Here is a 20,512-nt window from a genome sequence, read left to right on the forward strand (position 1 = left end):
CAACGATTGGAGTAGCCAAGGCGAATGAGACGATGACGTCGGAAAGAATCGGTACAGTGGACTTGGAGATCTGCACCCTGAAGGACGTGATGTACATTCCCGATTTGAGTGCAAATTTACTTTCGGTGAGCGCAATTACTAAAAATGGAGGAAAAGTAATCTTTACCGAAGATAAAGTGGTCGTGGAGAAGGACAATGTAGATATTTTGCGAGGCGAAAAAAAGGAGAACGGACTTTATGAAATAAAACTCTCGAGTGTGAAGGAAGAAACGCATGTTGCTCGCGAAATTAATATAACGGAAAAATGGCATCGTAAACTCGGCCATCTCAGCGTTGACGGAATGAAAAGCCTCGTGAATATTTCGGAAGGCATGAATCTTTCCACAAAGGAACTAAGAAACATTGAAAAACTGTGTGAAACGTGTCTGAAAACCAAACAGACCAGACTGCCGTTTGAAGGACACATAACAAGAGCTAAACGACCGTTGGAATTGATACACACAGACTTGTGCGGCCCCGTGGAAACGCCAACGTGGGACAGGAAGAAATACATACTGACACTGCTGGATGACTATACACACTTCACGATGATCTACCTGCTGAAAAATAAACATGAAGTTCCGGAGATAATAAAAGAGTATACAGAGCTGATTGAAAACAAGTGGAATTCGAAGATAGCAAGATTGAGATGTGACAACGGGCGCGAATATGTGAACGAAAACTTACAAGAATGGTGTAAAAGGAAGGGAATAGACATAGATCGTACTGTTCCGTATACGCCTCAGTTGAACGGGAAGGCCGAACGACTGAATCGTACATTGCTGGAGAAAATCAGAGCTCTGTTAGGAGAATCCACATTGAAGAAAGAAATGTGGGGCGAAGCAGCTTACACAGCAACGTACCTGTTAAATAGGAGCCCGACGAAAACGCTGGCGGTAACGCCGTATGAAGAATGGAACGGAAAAAAACCTGATCTCAAAAACTTGAAACTGTTCGGGTGCGCAGCGTATTCCAAAGTATTAGGTCCTCTTAAAAAGCTAGAGGATCGAAGCAAGAAATTCGTTTTTGTCGGCTATGCTCCAAATGGCTATAGACTGTGGGACGCCGAAAGAAGAATGATAATAATCTCACGAGATGTAAGATTTGAAGATACAACAAAACAAGCTGAAAAAGAAAAAAGGACACAGCAAATCTAAAATTGGAGCAAACAGAAGAAGAAGACTCAAACAGCAAAAGCACCGAAGAAATGGAGATTGAAGAAGATGAAGATGAAGTCTACGTAGTGGACTCGAGTACAGAAGAAGAAAGGGAGGAAGAAAACGAAGAGGAACGATTGCGTAGATCCGCCAGAAAGAAGAAGAAACCGGAAAGATACGGTGAGTGCGTGTACTTGACGTACCAGGAAGCAGTTACAGGATCCGACAAAGAAGAATGGAAAAAGGCCATTCAAGAGGAAAAAGAATCACTGAAGAAAAATAAGGTCTGGAAACTGGTCGATAGATCGGAAGCAGATGGAGCAAAAATGCTGAGTAGCCGATGGGTTTTTAAAATAAAGGACAACGGAAAAGGCAAAGCAAGATTAGTTGTAAGAGGGTGTGAGCAGAGGAATGGCATTGATTGCTCAGAAACGTTTAGCCCTGTGGTAAACAGTAGCTCTCTGAGGATTCTATTCGCATTAGCAGTGAACAAGGAATGCCACATGTTTACATTTGACGTGAAGACGGCATTCCTGTACGGAGAACTGGATGAAAACATATTCATGCTTCCTCCGAAAGGATTCAACTGTGGAGACAGAATATGTAAACTACTGAAATCACTGTATGGATTGAAACAAGCTCCTCGGAAGTGGAACCGAAGATTCTCGGAGTTCTTTAAGAATAAGAAGCTCGAACCGTTGGTGACAGAACAATGCATATACGTAAATTAAGACAGAACGCTAATCCTGGGCTTCTATGTGGCTGACGGAATATTGCTCGGGAAGAATCTTCAAGAAATGAATCAGCTGATCGAAGAATTGAGAGCAGAATTCGAGATCACGGTGGACAGGAATCCAGAGTCGTTCTTAGGGATGGAGATCAGACACTCATCAGGAAAATTGAAGCTGACGCAAGAGAACTACTCTACAAAGGTCCTGGAGAAATATAAAATGAACAAATCGAAGTCAGTAAGCACGCCGCTGGCCAAAGGGGAAGAGTCAGTTCGAGAACCAGTAAAAATCAACTATCCGTATAGAGAGGCGATAGGCAGCTTGCTTTACCTGTCGAGTAAAACGCGTCCAGACTTGGCACAGGCAGTGAGATTCGGGAGCAGGTACGTTAGCGATCCCGGAAATCAAAACTTAATAGATTTAAAACGTATGTTTAGATATCTGAACGGTACACGGGATCAAGGAATAAGTTTTTCAAGCGAGACCAATGGGAATGAAATAATTGCATATTGCGACTCGGACTATGCCGGGGATCCGGATACACGAAAGAGCACGACGGGATGTATTATATTTTATTGCGGAGGTCCTGTCAGCTGGTGCTCTAGAAAACAGTCTATAGTGGCGACATCCAGTACGGAGGCAAAATACATTGCGGCTGCCGAATGCTGCAAGGAAGTATTGTATTTAAAAACCTTGATCGAAGAAATGTTAAAAGAAACAGCGAATTTAAAAATAGATAATCAAAGCGCGATAAAGCTCGTAAAAAACGGAGTAATAAATAGAAGGTCGAAACACATAGACGTGAGATATCATTTTATACATGAAAAAGTAAAAGAGAAAATAATAAGTGTAGAATATTGCCAGAGCGATAAACAAATAGCAGACATGCTTACTAAACCGTTAGAGAAAAATAAATTTGTTAGTTTTAAGAAAGCCTTAGTTTATAAAAAAAAAAGAGAGAGAGAGAGAGAGAGAGAGAGAGAGAGAGAGAGAGAGAGAGACTAAACGACAGATAACGTTGAAATTAGAGATGGATAGATATCGAAACTTGAGTAACTAAATGATAATAGGATAGAACTAAATGATAAATAACGTAAGAATTAGAGTCAGGACAGATGGTCCTAAAATTGAATGAATTAAACAAGAAGTTAAAATGCGATTAAAGGATTACTAATGTTATACCTCATTGTGCGATATAATGTATTGAAATAATTGTGAAATGTACTCTCGCACGCAACCCTATGTTCACACAACTTGTTGAAATTAAGGGAAGGTGTTAGATATACATATAATTTCAATAGGTTGTGTTCGATACGCGAAAGTACACTGAAGCGGCACGCGACCGATGCGTGTTCGCATGTTGATCGAAGGAGTTCACGATCGTGAGGAGACAAAGCGCGGAGCTCACTCACGTCGCGGACTCCGGAGCGCGAAGTTCTTTCTGTTCGAGATCTCACACATGTAGCGTTTAGATGTAATAAACTGTTGAATATACCACATTCTCAACCACGAGCCTAAACTTACTAATCCAACACTAATAACTACGGAACGCCATGAAGAACTACGCAAGTAACATCTAAACGCACGAAACGTGTGAACGCCGGTAATTTCTTAACGCGAGTACAAGTCTAACATAAGTAATCAATCGGCGGGAACAACCTTCGGCCGCTCTTAACAATGCCATCGATATCCCGACGCCAAATTCGAGGTGATCGCGAGCAGGGACGCCATAGGACGTAACGCAAGTAATACCGGACGCAAAGTTCTCATCGCGAGAGCAAACCTTACGCGATCGACCTGTAATAACGAGATCCGAACACGCATCGACACGCTAACCCCGACGCTCAAACCCAAGAATTTCCCGACGCGAAGAAACGGTAACGCACAATTTACGACGTACCGGCCCGTATGCGGCCGCACACCAAGGTCGCGAGAACAACGCAATATGCTCGCATATCGAACTCATTAACGCCTATCGCGACCTCCAGGGATTCGCCATAACGCTTGTACCACGGTTCCGCGGCCACGATACTATCCCGAGGCCCTTCGCTCTCGTTATCGATCGCGAAATTACACTCGATCTTAACATGCGGTATCCCGAGCGAGAGCGTGCACCGGAGGGGGTTGTCGTGGCTTTACATCTCGCGATTTACGGGCAACCTCACCGGTGATACGCCTCCTCCTGGGCTCTTCGCCGTCACCTTCCACCAACGATCCTCGATCCGCCAGATAAAGATCGAAATGCCCGACTCGGGGTGGCTATCGCGTATCTTTGCAAAACGTATTATCTCGCCGATGGACGACCAGAGAGTGAAACGCTAAACCCGCTCGATTGCGGAATCGATACGGTACCCCTTCCTGAGGGGCGCGCGAGCCAATCGGGCGCGAGCTTGCAAGCCCGCGGTGTCCCGGCGCAGTGCTGTCGATACGAGGTCCTTCGGGGGCGGGCAACGGTCCCTCGGCGGCTTACGACTCCTCAAATTTTGTCCTTAGCGGCGGACGGAACTTTGCTCGTGCCGGTGCGCCTCCGGTTTGACCCTGGGGCGGTGGCCAGCCACCCCGTGGGTCGGTGTTTTATGGAGATCATTTGCTGAAGCCGGGTGTTTACCCAAGCGCTTGGGGCCTTGTTGTCGGCGGCCTCGTCCGTCGCTGCCGCCCGTGCCGCCCGCCTGCCGCGTTACTCTCGCCAGCCCGCGATCTCTGCTGCTTCCGTGTTTGCCACCCCTCCTTGGTTATCGATCGTCCTTGATTTTCTTCGCCAAGTACTCTCTCGAAGGTTTGCCGTGGTGTGGGTGAGGTGCCGCGCGTATTACATTGCATAAAAACAAAAGAAGGTAATCAGAATGCGGAAACGCGATTAAATACGACCCCTGGAGATCTCGTCGTTGCTTCCCTGGTCCGTCCCTGGGCGCGAAATTCCGCGCCTTGTGACGGCGGCGGGGCGCCGCAACGTCACAATATATATACATATGTATGTATGTATATATGTGTATATATATATTCGCAGGGTGCCCCACAATTGTTGGTACTTTTTTCATATTTAGATAGAGCGAGCCAAACTGAGTCGAAAAGTCATGTACCATTTTGCAATTTTCGCAATAGTTGACGAGTTATTAATGATTAAAAATCGACGTATTAGCCCGCCCTCCGCCAAATCCAAGCGCGCGGCGAGATGCGGCCGCCCCGCGGTCGGCGCGCGGGCAGTTGTTTACTACAAGCGGCGCGTAACGCCGGGCCCCTGTCCTATAAGCGATGATAGTTTCTCGCCTTTTTTAAATAGAAATAAAATTTTCTAACAACATAGAAAATTTTTTTGTGCGTACGTATGTACATATGTGTGCACATGCATACATCAGGAAAATATCAATTCTACTGCTTAAAAAAGCGATTACTCAATTTACCTTTTTTTTTAGTAAGTAACGGTTGTCTTTAAGCAAGAATATTTTCTTGATAATAGTCTTAAAATGTACAAATTTTAGAAAGAGTCTTTATTATGTACTCGAAAGAAGAATTTATACTCCTTCAAAGAACATAATAAAATTTTATCAAAGAAAAGTCAAAATAATAAATAAAATAATATGAGGACCCTCGAGATTAAAATAGGAGAAGGCTATGAGGGTCAGACGCAGATCACAATGCGTAATATCAGAAATAAGTGATTTATTCGTCGTTTTGATATATTACATCGATCCGTACGTTTCGGCTCAGTTTTGAGCCATCTAGGCTTCAGCGGTATAATAGTTACAGAAATTAAGTTACACGTTCTCCGTACCGTATGCTGAGTTTACTGATTCAAAGTATTAGAAACATAGACCAATTGACCCATATCTGTAAATTTGTTCAATTAATGTTGAGATATTAAAAAGATCCCTTAGGAAACTCACCATTTGGTCTAAAAAACGTGGAATACAGAGCCATGTATACATAATGAATACTCTCTGGCTGAGAAGACTTGACGATCTTTATCGACACGACACATGCACAGCAATGATATGAAAGGTCTTGCAAGAAGAGGCATGTCGTAGGTCAACACACCGGCGAGGATTATAACAAAGCACGATTTGACACCGTCTCAAAATGACACGGTTTTCTTGCATCATGCATATGTCACGGTTTTGAGCAAATTGTAATCCATGCTCATGAAATTTGGTCGTTGGCAAATCGGCGTTTTACTATTGGTACATGCAATATTGTGACAGTGTCAAATCGTGCTTTGTTATAATCCTCGCCGGTGTGTTGACCTACGACATGCCTCTTCTTGCAAGACCTTCCATATTATTGTGTGTCGTGTCGACAAGATCGTCAAGTCTTCTCGCAGAGAGTAGATATTCATTATGTACGCATGGCTCTGTATTCCATGTTTTTCAGACCGAATGGTGAGTTTCCTAAAAGATCTTTTTAATATCTCAATATTAATTAAACAAATTTACAGATATGGATCAATTGGTCTATGTTTCTGATACTTTGAATCAGTAAACTCACCATACGGTACGGAGAACGTGTAACTTAACTTCTGTAACTACTGCTGAAGATGGCTCAAAGCTGAGCCGAAACGTACGGATCGATGTAATGTATCAAAACGACGAATAAATCAGTTATTTCTGATATTACGCACTGTGATCTGCGTCTGACCCTCATAGCCTTGACTTCTCCTATCAAAATAATTAGCAAATTGAATTTTTGTTTTAATTTTGTATTCTTAACTGAAGAACTGAATAATTAGAATGTAGAATATTATTTATTTTAAGTAATATTATCAAGAAAACATTTTTTGTAAAGATCATCGTTACTTAAAAGAAGAGAAAACTGAGTAATTGGTTTTCTTAGCACTAAAATGATATTTTTTTACGTGTGCGTATACGGCACGCCATTTTACTATTTAATATCATTATAAAAATTCTATCAAATTAAATCGATACTTAAAGAAAAGAAATTATTATTATGTCTAGACATACTTATAATTTATCGAATTATTATTAAGCTATAATTGAAAATGCAGAATTACAATTATGTCTAGACAAAATATTAATTCTGAAATTATTTTACGTTATGACATAAAAAATTTTTGGGAATTAAAATTATGTACATAATTGTAATTCCCGAATTTTACTTATGTACGCAATTTTAATACTTGAATTTCTATTATGTACAACACAATCGTAATTCTGGAATTACTTTTTTTCTTTTAGTAAGTAACGGGGTTCTTTAAGAAAGAATATTTTCTTGATAATAATCTTAAAATGTATTCATTACAAATTTTAGAAAAAGTCTTTATTATGTACTGGAAAAAAGAATTTATACTCCTTCAAAAAACATTATACTATTTTATCAAAGAAAAGTCAAAATAATAAGCAAATCAAATTTTTGTTTTAATTTTATATTTTTAATTGAATAGTTAAACAATTAGAATTTAGAATATTATTTGTTTTAAGTAAAGAGAGTGATGAGTGTATTTTAAGATTATTATAAAAATGAAATATTCTTTGCGAAGATGCGACCGTTAAAAGAAGGGAAATGGAGTAATTGGTTTTCTTAGCACTGGAATGATATTTTTTGAGCACTTCGAACAGTTCTTGCATTAAAATATTTTTATAAAGTGGATTAAACCTACTGGGGACACTACTTAAAAAAAAATGCGCCATGCTATCTACCGCAAGGTGGTGTGGAAATGATAGCGCTCTATCATTTTCTTGCCACAGAAAAAAAAATTATTTTTTGGCTCGCGATCTTATATCGCGATTGCTATTCATGCACAATTCACGCGCAAAAAATATCATTCCAGTACTAAGAAAACCAATTACTCCATTTCCCTTCTTTTAACGGTCATCTTCGCAAAGAATATTTTATTTTTATAATAATCTTAAAATACACTCATCACTCTCTTTACTGATACTTTGAATCAGTAAACTCACCATACGGTACGGAGAACGTGTAACTTAATTTTTGTAACTATCGTTGAAGATGGCTCAAAACTGAGCCGAAACGTACGGATCGAGGTAATGTATCAAAACGACGAATAAATCACTTATTTCTGATATTACGCACTGTGATCTGCGTCTGACCCTCATAGCCTTCTCCTATTTTAATCTCGAGGGTCCTCATATTATTTTATTTATTATTTTGACTTTTCTTTGATAAAATTTTATTATGTTCTTTGAAGAAGTATAAATTCTTCTTTCGAGTACATAATAAAGACTCTTTCTAAAATTTGTACATTTTAAGACTAATATCAAGAAAATATTCTTGCTTAAAGACAACCGTTACTTACTAAAAAAAAAAAGGTAAATTGAGTAATCGCTTTTTTAAGCAGTAGAATTGATATTTTCCTGGTGTATGCATGTGCACACATATGTACATACGTACGCACAAAAAAATTTTCTATGTTGTTAGAAAATTTTATTTCTATTTAAAAAAGGTGAGAAACTATATCATCGCTTAGGACAGGGGCCCGGCGTTACGCGCCGTTCGTGCGTAATCATCGCCGCTTGTAGTAAACAACTGCCCGCGCGCCGACCGCGGGGCGGCCGCATCTCGCCGCGCGCTTGGATTTGGCGGTGGGCGGGCTAATACGTCGATTTTTAATCATTAATAACTCGTCAACTATTGCGAAAATTGTAAAATGGTACATGACTTTTCGACTCAGTTTGGCTCGCTCTATCTAAATATGAAAAAAGTACCAACAATTGTGGGGCACCCTGTATATAATTTATAAATATAAAAATTGTAAATAAAACAAAATAAATATTTATTAACAAAAATTAAAATTTTTTAACGTAATACTATTGTTATTAACTAAGGAAGGAAAGGATTTTTAGGAGTCAGAGGAACAGCTACGCGTAAATAAAATATATTACCTATATGTATGTTAATTGTTATTTTATTTCAAAGTAAATTAAAAGAAGTATATACGTATGAGATATAAAAGTTATTTCGGATAATAATAGATATTAATTTCAGAGATTTTTTTCTCTTCTTCAGCTCCGCCTCTGTCTCTTCCTCTACCTCTACCTCTACCTCTACCTCTACCTCTTCCTCTGCCTCTGCCTCTGCTTCTGCCTCTGCCTCTGCCTCGCATCGCATTACATACCGCCCGCACCAACGAGCTTAACGTTTCAGGCTGCAACAAAAAATAAATATTTTAAGTAAAATGACATTTTCGTGTATATATATTGTTACGCTCGTCGAGTAATCTCGCCGCCGTAACACTATCGCGCACTCTACATTCGCGCACGTATTTTGCGAAACTCGCAAAATGAAAGAAAACTCAAAAGAACTTAAGAAATGCGTTTATTCCAAGCTCGTAAAACAGAACGCGTGCGGATTCCAAAAATCCGCCAGACAGAAAATCAATCAATCCATAAACAAACTCCCGTTGTCAAGGAGCGCGCTTCACAGTTTTCCCCGACTTCTCTACTCAGTGTCCAGCACGGGCGTAACATTGTCCCCCTCTTCTTAAGTTGTCGTCCCGACAACTAGAGGAAAGTTACAAGCAGTTTCTTTCTCTTAGATTTCCGGGAAATTGAAACGCTTCCTGCTCTACCTCGAGCTAAGCTGCGAGTTAACAAGCTTCGTTTCTTCCCTCAATCCAAAAACGCTTCTTTCCACGTGTGAACCTCTTCAACGTCGGCTTTCTTTCTGCTACCAGCGCTATCCTCTTGAGAGTCTTCGGACTGGAGGGGGAAGCTTTCGTGGACCCTGCGTCTCGCAAGACTCCCCAGTCCCCGCCTTGGCATTTGCCCTAAGTCCCACGGAAAAACCACGATCAAAAACCGTGGGCAAGGCGGTCTTCTTTCAGCTAATATCTTTGCCTGATGTTGTTCAGCATCATCTTCCCGGAGAAATAGCTGAAAGTAACAACAAACGAAAAATCTCTTTTTCTTAAAAAAAAAAAAAAACTAAAAACTAATTAAATAAATTGAAATTTTTCGGGCTCCGCGTTTCGGATAAAAATCGTGATTCGAAAGGAATTACCTATCATAAAAAGTAGCTAATCTATCTAAATGAACGACTTTGTTTTTATGCCGTTTAGACCTACGAATGCAATAAACTACATCATTTATTCTTTTAACGACTTCAAAAGGACCTTCCCAATTACTTTGTAACTTAGGAGTTATTCCTATTTTTCTTCAAGGATTAAATAACCAGACTTTTTGCCCAGGCTCATAGCATAATTGTCTATCCTTCCGATCATAAAGTGCCTTGGCTTTTTGAGACTTAATTTCCATACGTTGACATACAATGTTATGAATGAGATCCATTTTTCCTTTCAAGTGACGGAAATATTCTCTTTCCGAAGGAATAGTCTCAGAACCAGGAAGATGTCCGCGAAGTAGATCCAAGGGTAATCTTAACTCTCGACCTAAATGCAATTCAGAAGGAGTTTAACCAGTAGTTTCATGTTTAGAAGACCTATACGCCAACAACCCTAATGGAATCCAACAATCCCAATCTCGTTTATTTTCAGCAACAAACTTTGCCAGATAATTCAACAACGTCTGATGTTGACGTTCCACCTGACCATTGGATTGAGGGTGAAATGGAGTAGTTCTTGTTTTTTTAATTCCCAATAACTGAGTTAGTTCCAAGAATAATTGAGATTCAAAATTTCTTCCTTGGTCAGTATGTAATTCCGAAGGAATGCCGTATCTGGAAACCACTTGATTCAAGAAAACTTCCGCAATCGTTTTAGCCCTAATATTTCCAAGCGGAAAAGCTTCTACCCATTTTGTGAAACAGTCCGTAACCACCAACAGATATTTATTTCCCGAAAAAGAAGTTGGAAGGGGACCAAGAACATCCATTTGAATTCTTTCAAAAGGCGCCCTGACATTGTAAATTTGCATAGAAGACTTTCCTTTATCAGATGGCTCTCTTTTTGAAACGCAAATTTTACAAGTCCTACACCAATGTTCGACATCCTGCTTACAGAAAGCCCAATAAAAATGTTTCCGGATCTTCTCTAAGGTCTTATTGACACCAAAATGGCCACCTGTGGAAGAATCATGAGCTTCTTCCAAAATTCGCGAAATCATTCCTCGAGGAACTATAGTTTGAAAAACAACGGAACATAAATTTGGAGACTCCCATTTCCTACACAAAATCTTGTCTTTAATCACCAGGAAATCCCATTGGAGCCAATAGTCCTTAGCAGTCGAATCTCTCTGAGCTATTTCTTGACAAAGAGGTCGCCTATTCTCCTCTTTTCCACGATAAATTCCTACAATTGAAGGGTCCTCCAATTGCATTCTTTTCCAGTCCGCAGATTCAATTTCTTTAAAGATTATTCTTCTAACATGTTCCCTTACAATACTTTCTTCCCCCATCTCCACTTTATCACAATATCTGCAGTTTCCTTCCGCACATGGACGCCTAGACAACGCGTCAGCGTTTGCATGCACCTTTCCTGCTCGGTGCTTGACTACGAAATTAAATTGTTGTAGGCGTTCCATCCAACGTGCTAACTGCTTTTCTAGATTTTTAAAAGACATCAACCAGCGTAACGAAATATGATCCGTTCTAACCGAGAATTCACGTCCATATAAATAGTGATGGAAGATCTTCAAAGCCTCCACCAAAGCTAACAGCTCCCGACAAGTTACGCAATAGTTTCTTTCAGACTTGCTCAAAACCCGACTATAATAAGCTAAGAACCTCTCCCTACTATCCTGAATCTGAGAAAGTACAGCGCCCAAGCCGTGATTTGAAGCGTCAGTATCAAGAATAAATTTCCCTTTTTCTATTGGGAAAGCTAAAATAGGAGGAGAAATTAAGTTTTGTTTAAGCTTCTCAAAAGCTTCCTGACAACGCCCATCCCACACAAATTTTCTAAGATTCTCAGTTAAAGAAAATAATGGCTTAGCAATAAGAGAAAATCCCTTCACAAATTTCTTATAATAAGAGCAGAGTCCCAAGAAGCTTCGCACTTGCTTCTTATTTTGAGAAATAGGCCACTCTTTAACGGTTTTAATTTTCTCCAAATCAGTGGAGATTCCTTTTTCTGAAACGACATGGCCTAAGTATTTCACTTCTCTCCCAAAGAAAGTACATTTTTTTGGATTGAGTTTTAAATTTGCACCCCGTAAACGAAGAAATATTTCCCTTAAATTTGCCAGAATTCCTTCAAAAGTTTTACTACAGATAATGACATCATCCAAATAAACCATACAGATCTTATTCAATATCTCACGAAAAACCTGCTCCATCAATCGCTCAAAAGTAGCAGGAGCATTACATAATCCAAATGGCATTACAGTAAACTGCCATAAGCCATTTCCTATAGAGAAAGCCGTTTTCTCCCTATCCTGAGAACGAAGCTTCACCTGCCAATAGCCGCTTTTTAAATCTAAGGTGGTGAACCAGGAATTTCCGGATAAACGATCAAAAAGATCATCTATTCTGGGAATAGGATAAGAATCTTTTTCAGTAATGGCATTGAGCTTCCTGAAATCGATACAGAATCTAATTGTTCCATCTTTCTTTTTTACTAAAACAGCTGGAGAAACCCAGGCGCTATAAGATTCTTCGATGACACCACGTTGTTTCATTTCGTTTAAAATCTTTTCCACCTCTTCTCGCATATGCAGTGGAATTCGCCTAGGAGCCTGTTTAATCGGAGAAGAATTTTTCACCCTAATAACATGCTCAACGACGGAGCAATTTCCTGCAACCACATCTTCTGAAAAGACATCTTGAAACTCGATCACCAATTCTGCAAATTGCTCCTTTTGAGAAGCGTTGAGAGTTTCGGAATTTTTCTCAAAGAATTCCTTAAGAAAAAAAAAGAATCCTCCTATAAAAACTACAAATTCGGGAACAGAAAAAGTTTTCTTGACTCTCTGACACCGTTTCCTCAAAAACCGAAAAGAAAACGCTTCCTACCCCTATTTTTGAAAGAAAGTCCGCTCCTAGAATACACTCGTCTTTTATGGCCGCTATGATTACCCGAAAATCCAAAGAAAATTTTCCTATTTTGATTCCAACCACCACTTTATGTTTTACAGGAACCGTTTCTCCTGTTGGATAGGTCAAGAAATATCTCTCTACAGGAGTGGGTGATTGCAAAGAACCTAACAAATCTTCCCTAAGTACCGACACATCGGAGCCCGTATCTATTCTAAAGACGCAAGTCCGGCCATTAACTCGGCCGCGAAAACAAAAATCACTTAACCCGCTGCTTATCCTACTTAATTTCGCAGGGCCTTTGCACCCCTGAGCCAAACATGCCCCGCTGAGCTCGGCTATTCCAAGTTTCCCTTCTCTTCGGTAGTTAGAGAAGAGCACTCCGACCGAAAATGCCCTTTGGCACCGCACTGCCAGCAGTCCTCTTCCTCACGCCCGAATCTCGTCCTGAAACTCGAATTCTTCTTAAAATTTGCAGAACTCTTTCCATCTTTCTCATTCCCCGCCGATTTAATGTCGTTCCCAGCTCTGCCTTTTCCGAGATTTCTACTTTCAAATTTCCGCGAAAAACTATTCGCTTGGATGACTTTTATTGCCATGGCCCTCTCTATGGCGGCTCTCAAGGAAGTTAATCCCTCTAACTGAAGAGTTCGTTTTACGAAACCGTCAGAAAGCGCCGCAACGAACTGGGCGCACGCAATCTTATCCCGCACCTCGGCCGAGCATTTCAAATAGGCTAAACGCGCTAAACGTTCTAAATCCGCTCCCAAAACGGGCAGATCTTCTCCGGGTTTTTGTCTCCGATTAGTGAACTGGGTGTAAAACATTTGAGACATATGCGCTTCGCCAAAACGCAACTCTAACCTAGTCTCTAATTCAGAATAGCGAAGGCTCTCAAATTCGGTTATTCCATCCAATACGCGCTTTCCCTCTTAAGCTCGAGGCTAAAGCCACGGTTCTCGAAGATTCCACCCAGCTATTCGCTTGCGCAATTAAATTGAACTGTGCTAAATATTCGCGCAGAGGAACAGTCCCGTCGAACGTGTCGGGCTTTAATTTATAACCGAGCGCCGTCTCAGTCGAACCTCCACACGCGGTGCGCCCCGCACATGAGCCCTCGCCCGTGCCCATCACATGCAGCGGCTCGACCGAATTTCCGCACGCGGCGCGCCCCGCACACGCGCCCTCACCCGCGCCTATCTCACGCGTCGCCTCATTCGAAATTCCGCCGCGAAAAACATTATTGGAGGGACTTAGCTGATCTGCAGCGAGTTGCTCCTGAAGACGTGCCACCGTAGCATCGCGTTCCTTCAAGCGAGCCTCCAACTCGCTGCGGAAAAGCTGTTGCTCCTGCTGCTCCAGCCGCCGTTCCTGGCGCAACTTTTAAAGCTCCAAGTAGACAGCTTCGAAAGCACCCGCCTCTGCTTCCGTCGCCCCCGCATCCTGCGGATAGGTCGCGCCGGCCTCCGTTGTTGCCGACGCCGCGGCCTGCGAACGGGTCCTCGGCAGGGTGTGCGTGGTCGTCATCCTGTTCCCGGACGAGCCCCCAAAATGTTACGCTCGTCGAGTAATCTCGCCGCCGTAACACTATCGCGCACTCTACATTCGCGCACGTATTTTGCGAAACTCGCAAAATGAAAGAGAACTCAAAAGAACTTAAGAAATGCGTTTATTCCAAGCTCGTAAAACAGAACGCGTGCGGATTCCAAAAATCCGCCAGACAGAAAATCAATCAATCCATAAACAAACTCCCGTTGCCAAGGAGCGCGCTTCACAGTTTTCCCCGACTTCTCTACTCAGTGTCCAGCACGGGCGTAACAATATATATATATATACGTAAATAAATTTCATTATTAACACTTTGTCGAACGCTGTCACGTATGCGTCACATGTGATATGTGCGACTGTCATTGCAAAGTGTTAACATTATTAATAATGATGAAGAAATTATTCCATTATTTTAACACTTACGTTTAATACGATCGGCTGAGTCGCCGTCGGAGCCGTTGTTGTCGTCGACATCGTCGCCATGGCCATGGGCGCCGTTATACGACCGCCGGGGTTGTCGTTGACGTCGTGGCTCTAGAGGCACCTCTATTAAGCTGGACCCCCCCACCAGCGCAAATTAAGTTCGCACTAGGTAAAAAATTTAGTGCTATTTAGGTGCTAATTAAGTGTCCTAGTCCGAATTTTCGTGCTCGAACCGTTTAGCAGGAAATCGCGTAAAAAATGGGGGGGTCCAGCTTGCCATAAAGCTGGACCCCCCCATATCAGAAAATGGTCCTACAGAGAAGATAAGTACACTATAATTTAGTGCTAATTAAGTGCTAATTAAGTGCTCTAAAAAAAACGATAAAATATTGACAGATTATAACATTTATTTAAATATACCACTATACATATATTGAAACACAGTATACCGTCGCGGTCGACACAATCACTTAAAAAGATTGCTGCATGAATATATTCGTTACTAAAATGATCGAAAACGTATATTTCCTAAATCTGAGTTCATTGCTAACAGTAAAACAATTACAATAATTAACTTAGTGAGTTTGGGTTGTCAACATCAATCTCAGATAAGATTTCATCACATTCCATAGTATCAATACTATGACAGGAATTATCTAAAGACATAGCACTACTTGATCGATTCAGTGAACGTTTTAATCTACAATCGTTACATATCATAGCATTTTTTGGGAAATCAGGTCTTTCTTGTAAAAATGTTTTTGATATTTTTCTAAGATTTGAACCTATGTGACTTGGTACACCATCTTTTATAAAAGAATTGATGCATCTATCTATACGAACTTTTTTAGACATAGTGATTAAGTATAAGCTTGGATACAAAATAAAAAACAAGTGATGTGAAGACTACAGTAAAATGATAGTTCCTTCTTGTAAGAAGTATTGGTAAGTAGTTCTGCAAAGAACTGATTGATATTTGAAGATACTTTAAAGTGACTAGAAATCGTGAGAGAAACTAAGAAAAATGCCAGCAATAAATCGCCGCCTGAAAAGTAGTCGTGAAAACGACTGTTTGCGAACACCCGAACTCAACTTACTGCAAGCAGTAGTTGTGAAAACAACTGCCAAAAACTGTTTGCAGTAAATCGCCGCCCGAGAAGTAGTCGTGAGAACGACTGTTTAAGTGTTTACGAACAATAGTCGTGAAAATAACTGTTTGCAGAAACTGTTTTAGAACGTTTTCCTCATAGAGGAAGCTTTGTTTTCGTTTAAAATGTCTGTATGTATGTATGTATGTATGTGTGTGTGTATGTGTGTATGTGTGTAAGTGTGTATGTGTATGTGTGTATGTATGTGTGTGTGTGTATGTGCCAAATTTTTAATATCTTAATGAGAGACTAGCGACGAGGAAATACTGCAGCGCTCAATTAAGAAATAAATAACACAAGTTTGTAAGTTTGAAAAAACGATCACTGTTTTAATCTGTTTTTTCAATATCTAGCGGCCATATTTGATCAACCACGTTCAAATTTTGTTACCGCAATAACGAAATCATAGTCAAAAATAAAAAAATAATGAAAATTCTTAAAAATTTGAAAAAGTAAAAAAAAAGCAATTAAAAAATACCGTAACACTCAAATTAATAATAATTAGAACGAGTCTGTATGATTTGAATATCGACGTTATTATTTTTTAACATTTTTCGAATATACAGCCGCCATATTGGGTTTCGTTATATTGAAATACGACGTCCCAATTGTTAATTTATGATCAACATCTTAAAATGTATCATGATATAAATTTTCATGAAAATTGAACGCAGTTTGTACGTTTTAAAGAACGAAATAGTTATTTTTTAGCATTTCACGGATAATTTGGCCGCCATATTGGTTTTGGACAAACTAAAAATTTATTTTTTCCATGGATTCAATGCTAACTACTAAATAAACACATTAACACATTTTTCTATGACAGTCTATGACTTCTAAGTAACGATTTCATCTGTCGTACCTCGTTACCCGCAGACTTCGGCCACCATATTGGGGTCCGCCATGTTGATTTTTCAAAAGGCCGCAGCTCTACTAAAACTACATATGTGTAGCTATAAAATGAGCCCCGAAAGAATTTTTTAGGTGACTCCAATTTTTGGACAGAGGGGGTGTCTGATTTCACGGAGAATGCCCCATATATATATATATATATATATATATATATATATATATATATCTATGTCAGAAGGCAGTTTTGACGACAATGTCTGTACTCTGCATACATCCAACTTTACTCACCTCCAGATTACTATGCATAAACCATTTTATATACGTCTTCGTAGTTTTTAGTTAAAATAATAATAAGCACAAAGTGGTAGTTTCGACGACATCTTTTGTCTATTGGCAGTTTCGACAACAATATATATAAAAAAAATATATAAAGGCAGTTTTGACACCTAGATACATATTAAAAAGCTGTATAAAAGCAGTTTTGACGACTGTTGTCAAAACTTCCTTTACACGTTTTACATTTGTTGTCAAAACTGCCTTTATATCCATTTTATGTACACTGATGTCAAAACTGCCAATTGATAAAAGATATCGTCAAATTGTCATTTATCACACAATTTGAGACATAATTAGTAATGCAAGTTAATCATACAATCAAATGCAAAAACTAAAAAGTAAAAATAGTTAAAAATCTACAATATACATGAATATGTCGAAAGACAGTTTTGGCAAATTTTCTTACTTAAAATACTAATACATATTATGTGAACATTCAGATGTACTGACCTCGAGGCTAATATGTATAAAATTATTTATTCCTTGTAATTTTTAAGTAAAATGGAAATAAGCATAAAATGGCCGTTTCCACGAAATTTCTTAACTATTAGCAGGTTCGACCGCAGTGTATATAAAAAATATATATACAGGCAGTTTGACACAAAGTATAACAACAATTTATAAAGGCAGAAAGTGAGAGAGTTTTGCCGACTACATTTTGCTTTACTTTCTGACTAGATATTAATTTAAAGTATAAAATTTCTCAGAATTCTTGTTGTTTCTTAAGCCTCGTGTCCAGCATGCTAGAAATCATTTCAAGAGAAAGAATTAACAAATCACATTTGAACAATTCCTATTAATTGGTCAATTCTTTCTCCGTTCGGAATATCGGAATTATTGCTAACATCGTAGACACAAGGTTTTAGGGATGTTCTCTTTCACATTTCGAAAGCAACACTCCGCGAGAATTTTTGAGGTGGTCTTCGCTTTCGATTTAAAAGTAAGTACAGTGAGAATCTTACTCTTTTCGCTCATGTTCAGAATGCAACGCCGCCGCGAGAATCTTAAGTCTTGTGTGCAATATGCTAGAAATCGCTTCGAGATCTCGGACGAAAGAATAATTAATACATTTGAACAATTCGACTAATTGACCAATGCGGTTGATCAATTCCTTCTCCGTTCGGGATCTCGAAGCGATTTCTAGTACCATAGTCACAAGGCTTTAAAGATGTTCGCTTTCATTTTAAAAGCAACACGTTGTGAGACTAATCGTGAATCTAAAGCCTTGTGTCCACGACTTGTGTTAAAAATCGTTTCGAGATCTCGTATAGAGAGGGAATTGATCAATCGCATTTGAACAATTTGGCCTATTGATCAATGCAATTGACTACTTCTTTCTCCGTCCGAGAGCTCGGAGCGATTTCTAGTTACGTGGACACAGGGCTTTAGATGTTTTCGCTAAAGACAGTTTTGACGACAGTTTTTGTACCATGTAGTGTCATAATAGCCTCGATGTAAATACATTCGAGTGTACTAGCATCGGGACTATAATACGTAAACTTATTTGTAATTTACAAATGAAACAGAAATAATTAAAAAAATTTATGTTTCAACGACATCTCTTACCTATTGGCAGATTCGACCACAGCGTATATAAAAAATATATATAAAGGTAGTTTTGACGTATCAGTTTATAAAAAATTTATAAAGGCAGAGAGAGAGAGAGAGAGAAATTTGATTACTGTAACGCAAACTTTGTAATGCCCGTTCTAGACCCGAGGATGATCCTACTTGTGGCTCTAGTGTAGACGGGTAAAAATCTATACTTTATGTATAGTTTATGTCACGTACACTATAAAAAGGAGGATGAGCCACAATTAGGATCATCCTTAGATCTAGATCGGGCATTACAAAGTTTGCTTTACATTAGTCAAATCTCTCTCTCTCACTCTCTGCCTTTATAAATTTTTTTATAAACTGATACGTCAAAACTGCCTTTATATATATTTTTTATACACGCTGTATATAAAAATCTGCCAATAGATAAGAGATATTGTTGAAACTGCCATTTTTTTATTATTTATATTTTATTTAAAAATTACAAAGAAGTGAATAAGTTTACACATTATAGCTCGAGGCTAGTACACTCGAATGTATTTATATCGAGGCTACTATGGGAGCTTTCCAGCAAGCGACACAAGTCGGCACAAGTGTCGTTCTGTCTTTCTTCGCATTCAATGAATAACAAAGACGGAACGACACTTGTGTCAACTTGTGTCGCTTGCTGGAAAGCTCCCAATGACACTGCATGGTGCAAAAACTGTCGTCAAAGTTTGAAAAAACATGGCGGAATCAACGCAGTGAGAAATGACAGGTCGGAATAGACGACTATGTCGTCTAATAATTGTCTAAAGCTTCTTGCACAATAAGCGATAGCGATAGCGATAGCGACAGTGACAGCGACAAGGTTGCCGACAAAGCTATACCTTTGTCGGCAACCTTATTGTCGCTATCACTATCGCTATCGCCTATTGTGCAAGGGGCTTAATAGTCGTCTAATAGTCGCTAATAATTGTCTTTCCGACCTGTTATTTCTCACTGAAAATAGAAATTGTTGTGGGAAGCAGAATAATTAGGCTGAGTTTCCACTGAACGCGTCACGCGTCGGGTCGTTTGTCGTTAACCAATCTAAACATCCCGTCACAAAAAATGTAATAAAATAAGATGTTTTGATTGGTTGCGACGAATGACGCGACGCGTGAAGCGCTCAGTGGAAACTCAGTCTAATTATTCTGCTTCCCACAACAATTTCTATTCCTAGTGAGAAATAATGCTGGGTCTACAATGCGAGTCGCAAGAATTGACCAATCACAGTCGAATTTGAGGAAAATAATCTGTGATTGGTCAATTCTTGCGATTCACGACTTTGCGACTCGCATTGTAGACCCAGTATAACAGGTCGGAAAGACGGTTATTAAGGACTATTTGGTATGCGTTCGGTATGCGTATCAAGTATTATATCCATATCAAATCTGTATCAAATCTCGAGTTATACCGGTGTAAACAGAGACTTTATACGGATTTGATACAAATATAGTACTTGATACGCGAACCAAACAGGTCGGTGTAAACTAGGCCATACAAATTAAAGTTAAACATAATTAATAAGACCGCATAGCATAAGACCGCTGGACCAATGAGTATCTTATGTAAATTAATATGGCAACTTTATGAGGGTGCTCATTGGTCCAGCAGACTTATATAAGCTATGCTTATGTTACGTTATGCATTTTGTGTGTTAAGACCATCGCACACAAAATTGCATAGGCTGTATAAGCATAACATAAGACCGCTGGACCAATAAGCATCTTATGTAAATCAATATGGCGACTTTATGCTGGATGCTAATTGGTTTAGCGGTCTTATGCTACGCTTATGC

At 39.5% G+C, this 20,512-nt stretch overlaps 1 protein-coding gene across 1 annotated transcript; it reads left to right on the forward strand.

Moving 5' to 3' along the window:
• The first annotated feature begins 1,993 nt into the window (after positions 1–1,993).
• Positions 1,994–2,732, forward strand: LOC143908877 (uncharacterized). Its single transcript, XM_077426708.1, has 3 exons — positions 1,994–2,310; positions 2,365–2,602; positions 2,727–2,732. Exons 1-3 carry the CDS (start codon positions 1,994–1,996, stop codon positions 2,730–2,732), a joined length of 561 nt encoding a protein of 186 aa, XP_077282834.1.
• The last annotated feature ends 17,780 nt before the right edge of the window (positions 2,733–20,512 follow it).

The sequence above is a fragment of the Temnothorax americanus genome, unplaced genomic scaffold (assembly GCF_048541705.1).
Source record: "Temnothorax americanus isolate GAGA-0224 unplaced genomic scaffold, ASM4854170v1 Scaffold119, whole genome shotgun sequence".
Lineage (NCBI taxonomy): Eukaryota > Metazoa > Arthropoda > Insecta > Hymenoptera > Formicidae > Temnothorax > Temnothorax americanus.